Source organism: Neolamprologus multifasciatus, chromosome 1 (assembly GCF_963576455.1).
Source record: "Neolamprologus multifasciatus chromosome 1, fNeoMul1.2, whole genome shotgun sequence".
NCBI classification, from domain to species: Eukaryota; Metazoa; Chordata; class Actinopteri; order Cichliformes; family Cichlidae; genus Neolamprologus; species Neolamprologus multifasciatus.
Window position 1 is genome coordinate 5,995,699 of NC_140439.1, and position 14,371 is coordinate 6,010,069.

The following is a 14,371-nucleotide window of genomic DNA, read 5'->3' on the forward strand; positions in this document are numbered from 1 at the left end:
GTTTTTTCCGCCAAATCTCCGGCGTCTGACGTCACCTACAACATGGGTCGCTTACCTTACCCGTCGCTTACCTAACAATCGGTATCACTAAATTAAGGAACGTATTGGTATTGGCAATACTTTCCTTAATTTACTTTGTACCGGACTGATACCAAAATTTGTAGAATCACACAGCACTAACAGGAACAGTTTGTGTGTTTGTTGATGTTTTTTGAGCTGACAAAAATGTTGTAGAAACGTTATGTCACTGCTCCAGAAATGACCAAATGACGTGTTTTCACTGTTTGTTAAATTCTCTTGCAAATACCAGCTGTACATTTTGGGCGTCTACTAAAATAAAAATAAAAGAATCATAACATCAGATTCAATAGGTAGCATGAGCTGTGTACACATGTGTATTTATTGTCTTTTAGTCATGTAGTAGGCTAACTATGAGTGTTTAACTGCATTTAGCTAATTAGACAGATCATATAAATGTCTGGATGTTTACAATGGCCATGAATACTAAAGGCAGGCAGTCTTTTCTGCAACCTTTTCCAACTGTTTCACGTTGATGATCTTTTTCAGTCATTTGTGCTGAAAAATACAAATGTTAATTGAAAAAAATGCACAGTAAAATTACGAGGGGCAGTAAAAACACTGAACACAAAAGTACGGACTCGCGTAATCAACTATTGTCAAACAGCAAGTGACTACACACTTGTGCCACACACTCCACGAGGCGTCATCTATCCGTCACTGTTAGTAAAGCGCTTAAAAACAAACAAACAGCTCTTATTATTCCCGGGCAAAATCTACCGGGTCACGCCCTCAGTCAGGACCAGTCCTAAGCAAAGTGGAAGGATCAAACCCGAAATGTGCATGCAACACCACCCCCCTCCGCGGGAGGCGCTATAAAGGATAAAGCAAACGTTGTCGCCACGTGATAGGAAAGACCTGAAGCTTTTGTTCCGGGCTGCTCGGTGTAGCGGTGTTCACTCTGGGACGTTTGGCTGTGAATTTCGAGACGTGATCAGGTCATTTTTGTTCGTTGAGATGGTGAAGCTGTCCGCGGAACTTATTGAGCAGGCTGCTCAATATACAAATCCCGTGAGAGACAGAGAGCTGGACTTACGAGGTGAGTTATTAGTCCTTTTACAGCAGACACAGAAAGGCCTGCGCTCATTAGCTTACGCACATTTTACGCGGGCCTTAACGTGAGCCTCATTCAAAAACTTCACTGGATCGTGTTCAGTTTCATGCGAACTGCTGCAAAAACAATGCTGGCTCATGTCCGGACACAGCAGGGCTGATTTCACCACAATATGCTGCATATTAAATCTGAAATCTTAGAGAAAATAAAAACATCTTCTGCTCAGCCAACTCTGATTTGCCTGAAAAGTTTTAAAACGTTTGTAATAATTGCGACTAAATTTTGTTTTCACATATGAAGACTTTCTATAAGTTTTGTTTCAGGGTATTTTAGGTGAATTGAAATATGTTTGAACATAAATATCTCTGAAGATAAAAAGTTTGTTTTCTCACCAACAAAGCTAATTGTGATCAGCTGGGCTACAAATCCCATCATAACAAACAAAACACATTAATTATTAAAAACATTCCTGATTATATTTGAATAATATCTGTTAATCCAGGTTACATCATTACCAAGCTGCATTCTGATAGCACTTAAGGGCAAGCCAGTGTTTGCATTCATAGAGAGAAAACCCACAGTCAAATAACTGGATATGCAAAATGATTGTTGTCAGAGCTGACACAGTTATCTGCACACATTATGTTAGTGAGGAGACGTGATGAGCTTCCTGTTTAACTGGATGACTTTCTGCTATTAATCACATTATACGCACAATTCCACAATGAGTTTAAAAGTTGTTTTGTATTTTAGTAGTATCGCTGTACGAGCAGTCAGATACTTTCAGGATGTTTTTTTACACCAGGTTTTCTTGTTTTATTTATTTTTTTACATATGCTTTTTAACAGCAGTTGAAGTAGTTCTTTAATTTCAACTTAACCATGAATCTGATCTATTAAAGTCAAATAGTTATTTGCCAATTACAGGGCATTGATGTTTTGTCTAGTTTAGAAACACAAGTTACCCTCAGTTCAATGCAACAATTATAACATTACAAACAAAACGCGTTACTTCAAGAGATGTTCCTGTATTATTAAAATACGACAAATTAACATCCAAAAAACAAATAAATTGCAACTGAAAAGTGTGGTTCCTTGTCTTGTGCATTGTGAGTAATGCACATTATTATACAGTTCATGGCAACCTTTTTAATAAAAGTTAAAATCTAAAATAAAATAATTCATCCATCTGCTTATCTGAAATCAGGTCGCGGGGCCTAAGCAGTGAAGCCCAGACCTCTCTGTTGCAAATCGCTCTCTCTAGCTTATCCAGGGAAAACACTGAGGCATTTCCAGGCCAGCCAAGAAAGCCACCATGTCCTGGATCTACCCTGGGGCCTCCTCCCAGTAGGACATGCCCAGCCAGAACACCTTACCCAGGAGGCAACAGGCTCAATGGCTCCTGTGCAGATGTAGCAGCTCTACTTTGAGCCCCTCCCAAATGACCGAACTCCTCGTACTGTGCTGAGAGAGCTGATGCACCCTTTGGAGAAGGTTATTGGCTAATTACAGGCCAATAATGTGCCTTTAGCATAGAGGTGGGAATCACCATACATCCCACGATACGATATTATTGCAATTTTTAAAAATATTTTGCGATATTCAGATTCTGTACATAAAGGTAAACTTTATCAATATTCATTTTCTCTAATATCAAAGTCTCACACTCAGTCTTTCTCTCATTTCAGTTTGATTGTTGACAAACTGAACGGTTTGTATTACAGTCTAGTCCAACTTAACTGAATCAACCATCTGGTACAATTATAGCTATTCTGAACTATGCAGTTTATGAAAACTATGCAGCCCCTTCAGCAACTGAAGAATTTGAAAGTAAATTAAAACAAAATATCATTTTACATTGAATAAAAAAGTTTTAAACTTAATTAAAATAAAACATGTCTTAAATTAAAATAAGTAAACTGTCATGTTTATTGCTGCCAAAAACAAGTTAAACACATTTGGACAGTGAAGGAATGTCAGGATTCTTGCTCAGAAAAAGGATCAACATGCTCTGAAGTCAGAGCACAAAAACCTTTTTGTAACAAAATATCAATTTCTGATGTCCCTGTATCCATACATTATTAGCAACAAAATCTCACCATGCTACATAGTATCCATTTTTCCCCACCCCTACTTTAGCATGGAAACTCCTGTCATGCATCATAGCAGGCAAGATGAGCAGCCTCAAAACATGAGTAAGGCCCTGAAGGGAGCTGACAGAAACACCACAGGGGAAAAGATACTGGTAGAGCATCGAGCCTTATGCCAGGAGTGAGAGTGACATCAGTTCACTGATCTACAACAATGATCTCAGATGTGTAGTCAGATAGTACCAAAGAGAGGGAAGATGCTATCTGTATTTTAATTATTTTATCTTTTGTTTTCGCCCAGGTTATAAAATCCCAGTGCTTGAAAATCTTGGAGCTACTCTGGATCAGTTTGACACTATAGATTTCTCTGATAATGAAGTCAGAAAACTGGACGGCTTCCCTTTGCTCAAACGACTGAAAACCTTGCTAATGAACAACAACAGGATTTGGTAAGTTAGAGGTGTGTGTGCGTGTGTGTGTGTGTGTGCGTGTGTGTGCGTGCGCGTGTGTGTGCGTGTGTGTGTGTGTGCGTGTGTGTGCGTGCGCGTGTGTGTGTGTTATTGAAAACAACAACACTGCGACCACTGTTGTCTTCACCCTCTTTTTCTCAAGCTGCTTGTGTTCCTTCTTATTGGTGTTGGTGTGATTACACTCTGAGGAGTCAGCTGTGAAACACGTAGATGATACGCTGGTTGTATTACAAGGTGCTCAAAGGAGGAGATGTTGACATAAAGACAGGAAAACTCTGCCATGCATGAAGGATTCCATCTCAAATCCAGCACACAAAAATATGCTAGCCGAAAGATGGCTGAAGACTGAGGGTCAGAACCGCTATCCAGGGCGAATCAACAAAGCTGCTTGTGTAACCCGAGGAAGACCAGGCTCCTGCATGTCATGTACCATTGCTACTGGGAAATCCTGCTAGTGGCTAGACAAAGGTGGGGGTGAAACACAGTATGAAGGCACTAATCATGGGAGTACAGGAACATGCTCTAAGCATAAGACTGACTGAGGCTTTTGACAAAATCCTGCAAGTACTCACATGTGACACCGTTGTTATCTCAGCTACACTGGCTTCCTGTTAAATTTAGAGTCAATTTTAAGATCCTGGTCTTGACCTACAGAGCTGTGCACAGACTGGCACCAGCCTGCATCTTTGAGCTGCTACAGCCCGATGTCCCCAGCAGGTCTTTGAGGTCATCTGATCAGGGCTTACTTGCTTTAAAAAAAACTAAGAGGAGGACTGAGGGTGACAGAGCTTTTGCCGCTGTGGCCCTGAGACTGTGGACTCTCTCCCCCAAACATTAAGAACTGTGGACTCAGTCGCTGTTTTAAAAAACAACTCAAAACTCACCTTTTTAAAACTGCTTTTGGTTAATTTTTTGCCTGTTTTATTTTCTCTTTTTAAATGTTTTTATGACTTGTAATCTTATGTGCAGCACTTTGTGATTCTGTCTTGAAAGGTGCTATATAAATAAAATTTATTTATTTTTATTTATACCTGGGATAGCACTCGGCCATGGCGTCTGTTGGAGTGTGAATCTTTGTGCATGGATAGAAAAAGTGGTCAAAAGTATTGCAGCGGCTGCAAACAGTCAGCCAAACAATCATCTGCAAATTATGGCGGCCGACAGTCGTAGCAAAGAGACGAAGCACTTTGGGAATATGGGTAAAGGCAAAAACTGCGCTTCCTCCACTTCCGTGACATTGACTCATTAATGCTGTATTCTCTCACAGCTGTTCTGTTCCCATGTTGTTGCAGTATATTAATAACTAACCTCGTATTGTGGATGGATTATCTCAGTTGTTCTCCTGACTGAAGTTTGGTCCGTTTACAGCATCCTGCCATGCGATTGCATTTGTTCCTAACTAGGACTGGGCGATATGACCCAAAATTCATATCGAGATATTCTTTAGCTGGACGGCGATATAAGATATGTATCTCGATATTTTTTAAAGCCATAAAGTCAGAACAAAATGAGAGTTCTTAGTCAAATCTCACACAGGCACTTTTATTAACATACAGCATAGATGTAGAAGAAAAAATTACTCCGAAATAAATTATCATCATTTTTTAAATAATAATGCTCCATAAATAAAATGTTGTTTTTGTGCACAACAAAAAGCTCACAATTGTGCAGTCAAAATGTAAACTAACAGACGCTGAGCAGAATAACAAAGACAGATTTCACAGCTGCTCTGTTCCCAACTTCTACTGCGTGACTGACAGCCTTGAATCCGTGTCTCTTACAGGTGCCATTTGTGGTCCTTATACACACACAATACAGTAATATTATGTTGAAGCAGAGTACGTATCACTCCGCGAGGCTCCTCGGTAGCCGTAATGCTCCAACAATCCATCAAGAAGTGCGGCTTCGTAGCTTACCAAAGTCGTACCAAAACATTTTTTGACAGATGTTTGAGCACGGCGTACCACATAAAATTGGTTCGAGGTCAGTAAGCACAACCAGAATTCATACATAAGGCGCACTGTTGATTTTTGAAAAAATGAAAGGATTTTAGGCCGTGCATCAACGCGCTGGCCCGGTTAGCTTGTTAACGCCTTCCAGCCCCATGCTCGGGTTAATCCGCGGCAACTCTTTAACGTAGATTTGCCCCGTTAATGTTGTTATGGCGTTAACATTACGCTGACAGCACTAAAATAGTAATCTTCAAATGTTTTCTTTTTACCGACCAGCTCCTCGTTCATAGCTGCCGTGTCCATCTTGTTGACTGCAGGTGAAGCGATGAGGGAGGGGGAGTAACGTTGCAGAGACAAAAGTGGACGAAAGAGAGGCAAACTTGTGGCTCCACAAGTATAGTTATAACGTAACATAGACTATATCAATATAAATGATATTGTCACATCTCATATCTCGAATAAAAATATATCGATATATTTAAAAACTCAATATATGGCCCAGTCCTATCCCTAAGAATTTAACTGAGTGATGCCGCAGTGTTTGTTTGACTTTGGGACCTGAAGCAGGTGGAGTTGTGGAGCCAGATTACTCAGCAAGGCTCCCGACTACGGCAATCCATCAAGCGGTGCGGCTTCCTAGCTTACCAAAGTCGTACTAAAACATTGTTTGACAGATTTTTGAGCGCGGTGTACATAAAATTGGTTCGAGGTCAGTAAGCACAACCAGAATTCATACATAAGGCGCACTCTCAATTTTTGAGAAAATTAAAGGATTTTAAGTGTGCCTTATAGTGTGTAAAATACGTTATACAGAAGAAAAGAATATACCGCGATATATATCATTACCGCACGTGCTTCAAATTATACTGTGATATGGATTTTGGGCCATATTGCCCAGCCCTAAGCTGAAGACAGATGAGGAACACAAGGAGGAAACGTCATGGACAACCTGGCCCCTGCATAGGATGTACCACTGACAGAGGAAGTGGCTACCAGTGGCCACAAAAAAGGCTGGCTTGAAGGACAGCACAGAGGCTCTGATCATCGTAGCACATGAACAGTCCCAAAGCACCAGATCCATAGAGGCAGGAGAGAACCACAGCAGAGATGGGATCCAAGTGGTAGAGTAGGCAAAGGTGCCCCAGAGGCTATCCAGCAGATAGTAGCCGGATGCAAAATGCAAGCTGGGGCAGCACATACTGAGAGGCACAAGCAAGTGGCTGGGATGGTCTACTGGAACACCTGAGTCTCCAAGGGAAACTCAACCAAAGGTGTGTGGTTGCCTGGCAACATCAGGAAGAAGGAACACAAGATAATCGAGAAGTACCAAGGGCTGAATGAGCAAGTGATCCCAGTGGTATTAAGATCTATACAGACATGTGAATATATGTGCCTCTGTGACTATACAAAGTTTAAAAATAGTGTATAAATGCAGCATGCCATTCTCTCAGCTCTGTTCTATCTGCTGAAGCTGTAAGAAGTGTAGAAATTCTTTGGTATTTAACTTTCATACACAAAAGCTGCCTTTGCTAACATCGGTGTGCTGCTAACCTTGTGACCTGTTCCTTCCAGTCGGATAGGTGAGAACTTGGAGCAATCTCTGCCCAGCCTCACAGAGCTGATCCTCACAAGCAACAACATTCAGGAGCTGGTGAGTGCATCTCATTAACAGGAACAATGGGAATTCTGGTCTTTGAAAATTGTTGTAGTGGTTTTCTTTAACTAATAAGAGAATCATTTAGATGAATTGCACACAAATAAACGGATTTAACTATATACATTTCTGCCATCGCCAAAAACTGAGTAAGATGAGCTAAATAATTGAATGTTTATTTGAATTGCATTTTTATTTTAATGTATTATTTTAGTATATTTAGCTGCACAAATGGAAATGTCCCGTTAATCTCTTTGGAAGTTCAGCCTCTCATTTTAACGTTGTTGTTTGTCCTGGTTCTTCTCCTGCAGGGGGATCTGGACCCACTGGCCTCAGTGAAGACATTGACCCTTCTCAGGTCTGAATAAACAAACAAATTCTGATTATTGAACGGTGTTCTTCACCACAAGTCTTTCATATGTGTTTTAACAATTACTGAAATTCCAGCTTGTTGAGAAATCCAGTGACAAACAAGAAGCATTACAGGCTCTATGTCATCAACAAAATCCCACAGATCAGAGTACTAGACTTTCAGAAGGTAAAGCTCAAGGTAAGTCTGACAAGTTAAATCTCATTTAAACATAATTATTGTGCAATAGTGTCCTCGATGGAACTGTGCAGTGTTTGCAGCCACGACTAACACCATGCCTGCAATTATATACGAAAGAAATTAGAATAACGTTATGGACAGTGGGTTTCTGCAGGTAGTCCCTGCTCCGGGGTTCTGACCTGAAAATGTGATATGAACAGTGTTGGGCAAGTTACTTTGTTACTTCTTCAAAAAAGTAACTGAGTTACAAGATTCTAAAAGTAATTAATTACTTGAAAAGTAACTATTGCGTTACTTTAAAAAAAAAAAAAAGTTTAACCCTCTGGGGTCCAGGGTAGAATTGACCATTTTTCACTACTTCTGATGTTTCCTCCACATTTCACCTTTAAAACTATTTACTTTGTCTTGTTTGGTCTCATCAGCACAACCTCACGTGTCTGAATTTACAGACATGTTGTCATGTTGATATACTGTATTAACACAATTGATCTAAAATCAGACAAAAAACATAAAATCAAAGTAGAAAAAGTTATGTTTTACTGTAACAACCACAAACATGTTTAATGATCATATTTCATAAGTTTAAATGCAAAAATAAATTGACAATTTTAAAATCATACGCACAAGTTTTGCAAACAACAAAGTTATTTGCAGCCATTTACCTTTTACCCTCTTTTTTTTAAAATAACCATTTCAAACTATTCAAACTAATATTACTGCACAATATAAAGACATGCTTGAGCGAGTTTGGTGCTCAACGTTACTGTTCTATATTCAACTATAGTAAGGGAATGTGACACTTTCCAGATAATTACAAAGCAGCCTCTGTGTATTTTTAAAAGTCATTATAAGTTTGAGAGTTCAGTTTGTGTGAGCTTCAGTTACTATTTTATATATTCTTCCAAGCACAATATAAATGTTTCTGTTAAATATGTACAAAAATCACCAACTCTCTCTTTAAAATGTACTTTAAAGTATTTGACATGTAAAGCTAAAATTTCACAACAATCATTCTGTGTCCAAACTTTTGAACATAAGATGTTTAGGCGAATCAGAACATTTGTGTTGGACCTGGCAGTGACGGTTCAGTCTCTCCCGTTGAGTGAATTTCAGAATAACTAACTCCACTTTATCATGTTTTCATAATGCTCATCTTCTACCATAATTAACTTAAATTATTGGAGGTGTTTTAAAACCTTTTTATTCACAAAAGTAGTAATAGTTTGTAAATATATAAGGTTTTGACTTTCACTGTGTGATATTGCTGCAGGAACGCCAGGAAGCGGAGAAAATGTTCAAAGGCAAACTGGGCGCTCAACTTGCAAAGGATATTGCCAGGCGAACAAAAACGTAAGTTGAAGTACCTTGACAGCACTTCCTCGCCATCACTGGATCCCAGCTGAAAAAACAGATTTTGTACTGCAGAAATAAGCATTGCACACTATTGCTGTGTGTTAAAGAGTGAACATCTTTGTTCTATATTGAAACATCCCTACAAGTGATTAAACCATGTGAAAACACTTGATCTGCACAAAGCCGTCTGCCGTATATTCTTACTGCAGCTAATAAAGGGATTGTTCAAATGGCCTCAACAACTTGAAACTCAAGCCAGAAACATCACCACAGTGTTGAAAAGGACTGCTGTATCTGTTTATTTGCTCTCAATGTAGTGTGTCCCTTTCAGATTTACTCCTGGAGTGGCCGTACAGCTGGAGAAGAGGATGGGGCCCTCTCAAGCTGACGTGGAAGCCATCAAGGTTCAGTTTTTACAGTCGCCTCAATTGTAAAGAAGCAGGATTTTACCACTGTGTTCACATGAGAATCAAACTTTAGAGAAGGGTCCACTTTTACTCCTAAAGTAGTGATCATCACTTCCTCATATGGGGCCAGAGAAGAAAGGTCGACTCAGGGGATGCTGTCCCGTTCTCATTAATAATAATAATACAATAGTGCATATACAGAGTGGAATGGTGCAATACAGAAGTACTGGAAGTTAGAGGAGAGTGTTATGTAGGGCAGCATGGTGTTCAGGAGCACTGAAGCGCTCAGCACAATCCTGTGGCTTGCTGTGTTCAGATGTGTGGCAGTTTCCACACCAGACTGATGCAGCTGGTCAGGACGCTACAGGTGCCTCTGTAGGTGATAAGGTGGAGGCGCACCGTCATCAGTCATCTCAGGAAGTCAAGCCGCTGCTGGGCTCTTTTTGTCACAGATTTGTTGTTGCAGCCTGACTAGTAATGTAAATGCTGCATTATTTGTCTTGTAACAATTCACTAATAGAAGGGAAATGAAAACATAGCAATGTTTGGTTTTTAAGGTTTCGAAGCTGAACCTTAAAATGTGCATGGAGCGATGGACACAGTATGTCAATGAGATCTTAGAGGTTATGCAGCCATGCATGACTCTTTTTTTTTGGGAGGGGGGGGTGTATTTATATAATAGAGATTTCGTTTTCAGCTGCCTAGCTTCATGTTTCTCTGAGCCACGATCACTCGAGTGCAGTGCTCTTAAGGTGGAGATGAGCCACATCACAGCTGATGGCTGGATTTATTTGAGCATCGTTCTACTGAAGGTATCTTGTTGGGAATTCATCCTCCCAATTGTCATGATGTCAGTGCTCAGAAAGGACATTTAGATCTTTAGAAAAGTCCCTTGAGATAACTATCGGTGAATAATAAAAATTAAATATAACTTCATTTTCCCCCCTCTGGTATGTTAAGTATAATGGAAACCTAGAGCCCACTTAATGAGTTAATTGCATGTGTTAACCAGCATTTTTGCCGGGAATGTTGCACTTGAGTTGTGGAGGCTTTCTACCTGCTATAATGCTTACTGCTTAATGTTTGGTGGCTCAGACAGAACAGCAGAACTGCTTCTCTGCAGACAGGAGACGTGCTGGAAAGTTTATTCCTCACTTACCGCAAAAAGGGAAAAGACCGTGTCTGTATACCAGCAAGAATCACATTTACCTGCTGTCCAGTGTGTACCCCGCTTCTTGTCCTATAGTAGCTGGGGACCCCCTCCATAGTGACAAGTGAAAGAGGATGGGTTATGCATCTGACTGTTGCATGCATATCAATGCATTCATAAACTCGCTCTGAAATGGGTTTGTTTCAGTGTTCAATCCAAATCAAATCCAGTGTGGATTTAGTGTTCTTCCTTCCCTAACTGAATATAACAGTGATAGAAGTGTTTTAAACATTTTTTTTTTAAAATAAGAAAGCTGCAAATTAAAAATAATCAAAACAAATGATGTACTAAAATAAATTTGGTGAACACATTCAGGGCTTGTGATAACAGAATGTGTTCAGAGTAGCTAAGGGTTCCCTCTTTGCTTGTATTTCAGAATGCTATTGCTAATGCTTCATCATTGGCAGAGGTAGAGAGATTAAAAGGGATGCTCCAGGCCGGTCAGATTCCTGGTCGTGATCTCAAACAAGGTCAGTACGAACTAAAACATATTTAAGAATTCAATTCTTGAGGAAATTGTGGGGAAATGTGCACTGGGGCAGTGGTATTGGAACCACTCACACAGGCGCTGTATAATGGAAAAACACCAGACCCCAAATTAATTCTGCTAAGTAGCATTATGTCTAAAAAGTAGCCATCTTTTGTGTTTTATAGATTTGTTAACACACTTTTTAATAGCTTGTTTTAAAGAAACAAAAACAAAAGACAAATGTTGTTTAAAATGTTTATTAACAAAAGATTGATGAAGTTTGATTGGTATAACGTCATGGTATTTGAGTTGTATACATGAATATATCCATTCATACATACAATTAGGTTCAGTTGTGGTGGAAGAGGAGGAGGAAGAAGAGGAAGAGGTTGGCCCTGCACAAACTGAGGCGCACATGGGCGGCACTTCTGAAGAGGAAATCATGACGATGGATCAAGGAGAGGATGATAAACATATGGAGACAGGGTCACATGTTAATGGATCCTGAGTTTGCTGAAAACAAAGTTCTTGTGTTGGATATAAGTGTACCACGGCTGTGTTTGTTTTTTAATTTTATAAAATGACTTTCATTAAAGTGATTTCTTCTACTGATTTGAATTGGAATATTTTTTGTTTGTTTTTGTTTTTTATCATAAAAGAAATGCCCATGTTTACGGACCTTTAAGGTCTTTTATGTGTTGGATCCAATACCAATGTTTACACTACACCACACACCAAACGGGGACAGATTCAGCACCACTATTGATTCATACAGTGCTCACAGCATCCCACTCGTTCCACATTTCATTGTGTAACAGTCTTATTCCAAAATTGGTTATTCAGTCTTCATCTCAAAATTTTACACACAAAGTGACAGTGCAGAGAATAAAGGTATGCTTCAAATTCATGCATATTTGTCAAAAATAAATACTCCCACTCTTTGCTCAGTACTTTGAGGCTGTAATTGCTGCCAAAGGTACTTCAATCTTTGTTTTTGTTGTTTTTTTAAGTATTGTGCTACAAGCTTGCCTCACCTATTTTTTTTTTTTTGACAGTTTATTCCAATCTTTGCAGAACCTCTCATCCCATTCAGCTTGATGGAGCTTGTGTCTGCACAGCCATTTTCAAATCTGTCCTGAGTTGTTAAATCAGGTTCAAATCTGGGCTGTGGCTAGGACACCGCACTGGCCCCAAAGCCGCTCCCTTGTCTTGGCTCGACTTGTGCTTCAGGTCCTCGTGGAAGAAACCTCTTTTGTCCCAGTCTGGGGTCCAGAGCATATTGGACAGGGTCATTACTTACTTTTAAGGATGCGGGGAATTCCCATCATCTGCTCATCAATACAAAAACCTAAGCCTAGACGTGAGTCACTTTCCAACAGCAACAGTTTGACATTTTCTTTCTCTGTCCCTGGATAGCACCATACAGCACCAAAGGACGTCGCAAGCGATGTCTTTCTCATGCTAGCAGCATCTGTCTGTAGCAAGATGACATAAATGTTGATTTTTCATCTGAATGATCTCAGTCAATGCTAAATAAATGTTGACTCAATGTTAAAATACCCATGACAGAGTAATAGTGATGACAACGGAATAACACTGATTCAAAGTTCTGTTATAATTGATCTATTTGTAGTTGACCTGAAATTAAAGCTATGATCAATTTGGACTGTTTCATGACACTCCCCTCTCAAAGTGGTACATCCCATCTGTCCACTATTGAAAAGCCCCTGAGTTGACCAGGAAATTATATTGAAATGTCATTGATTTACAGTTGATGGGGAAATTAAAGCTGTTATCACTTGTCTTCCAAAAAGTTGATTCTGTTCAGCCTGCGTAACATTTTAGTGGGAGAAACGTTTCATCGCTCATCCAAGTGACTGAGGTTGGTTTCCCCAACCTTAAAAATAATAAATCTGCATATTCACTGAAACTAGTGAGGTCAGTTTCTTGTTCCAGTTATATGCAAATTGTCATGACCATTGATCAGTGACAGTTGATCAGTGGCCATTAATACCATTTACAGAGAGTTGGGGTTGCAATCTTAGCACAGCCACAGCGCTGTAAGCTGGTGAAAGATGTAACTTAGACCCCCTCCTCTATTTAGAGATGGTCTTTCCCTTTTCACGTAAATGGCCTCCAGCATTCAACATCAGCATGGAGGAGAGGTAGTGGTGATAGATTGTCTGAGACAGAACAAGACGATGCTCTTGACCCGACCTCACACCACAGGGGGAAGGTTCACCAAGTCTGTTTACCAAAGATACATAAACAGGGTGCACCTTTAAGATCAATAGTCTGTATGATCAACTCGGTCACCTATAACATCTCAACGTTTCTTTGATCCTCAACCCATTAGTAGGCAGCTCTACACACCACATCCAGAACACTACAGATTTTGTTTAGAAGGTGAGAGATGTCATTATGGAGGCAGATGAAACAATGATTTTGTATGATGTTACATCTCACTTCATTTGTTTCCCAGTCACTGAAGCAGTAGACATAGTTTTAAAAGATTACAGGATAACTCTTAGCACCAACTGAGTGTATTTGCTCTTGGAACTGTCTTCATTCCACCTATTTCACAAACAAGGGTCAGCACTATTGAGGAAGCCTAAGGGTACAACTCTCTCTGATTGCAGACATTCACCAATTCTGTGTGAATCGCCTGATCATTTGTCATTGATCAATGTTCTTTTTTTTTTTTTTCTTTTGCCTGTCCCGTTTGGCTCTTTTGCCATCAGAATTATTGTCTAAAGGCGAAGAAAGATGCCCAACGGATTTACTTCCAAATTGACCATCCCAGCTTTGCCATAATGGTCCATTTGATTCACCTTTTATTGTTTATTTTATTTTCACTTGCTCAATACGGGACAGACTTGACTGGGGGAAAGAAAAGGGAGAAAGAAAGAGGGAAAGAAAAACAGCTGAGAAGAGGGACAGGGGTAAAGGGCAAAAAAACAAAAACCAACAGAATAAGCAGAAAAAAAATCCATCTATCAATCACCTGGATCACCTGTTGAGAAAGAAAAAAGAAAACAAGCAGAAGAAAACGAGAGTAATAGAATAAACAACATCACAATGATAT

The 14,371-nt window shown here is 39.7% G+C and overlaps 1 protein-coding gene and 1 long non-coding RNA gene across 2 annotated transcripts in view; one reads left to right on the top strand and one right to left on the bottom strand.

The window, feature by feature from the left end:
- LOC146525206 (uncharacterized) overlaps nucleotides 1-14,371 on the bottom strand; it is a 374,600-nt gene that overhangs the window by 71,426 nt on the left and 288,803 nt on the right. The gene's annotated exons all lie outside the window — the stretch shown is intronic.
- Nucleotides 910-11,904, top strand: snrpa1 (small nuclear ribonucleoprotein polypeptide A'). The gene is made up of 9 exons (XM_085165530.1): nucleotides 910-1,117; nucleotides 3,523-3,670; nucleotides 7,216-7,294; nucleotides 7,609-7,655; nucleotides 7,745-7,847; nucleotides 9,118-9,197; nucleotides 9,532-9,604; nucleotides 11,194-11,287; nucleotides 11,634-11,904. The coding sequence occupies exons 1-9, from the start codon at nucleotides 1,036-1,038 to the stop codon at nucleotides 11,792-11,794; spliced, it is 867 nt and encodes a 288-aa protein (XP_085021656.1). The 5' UTR covers nucleotides 910-1,035; the 3' UTR covers nucleotides 11,795-11,904.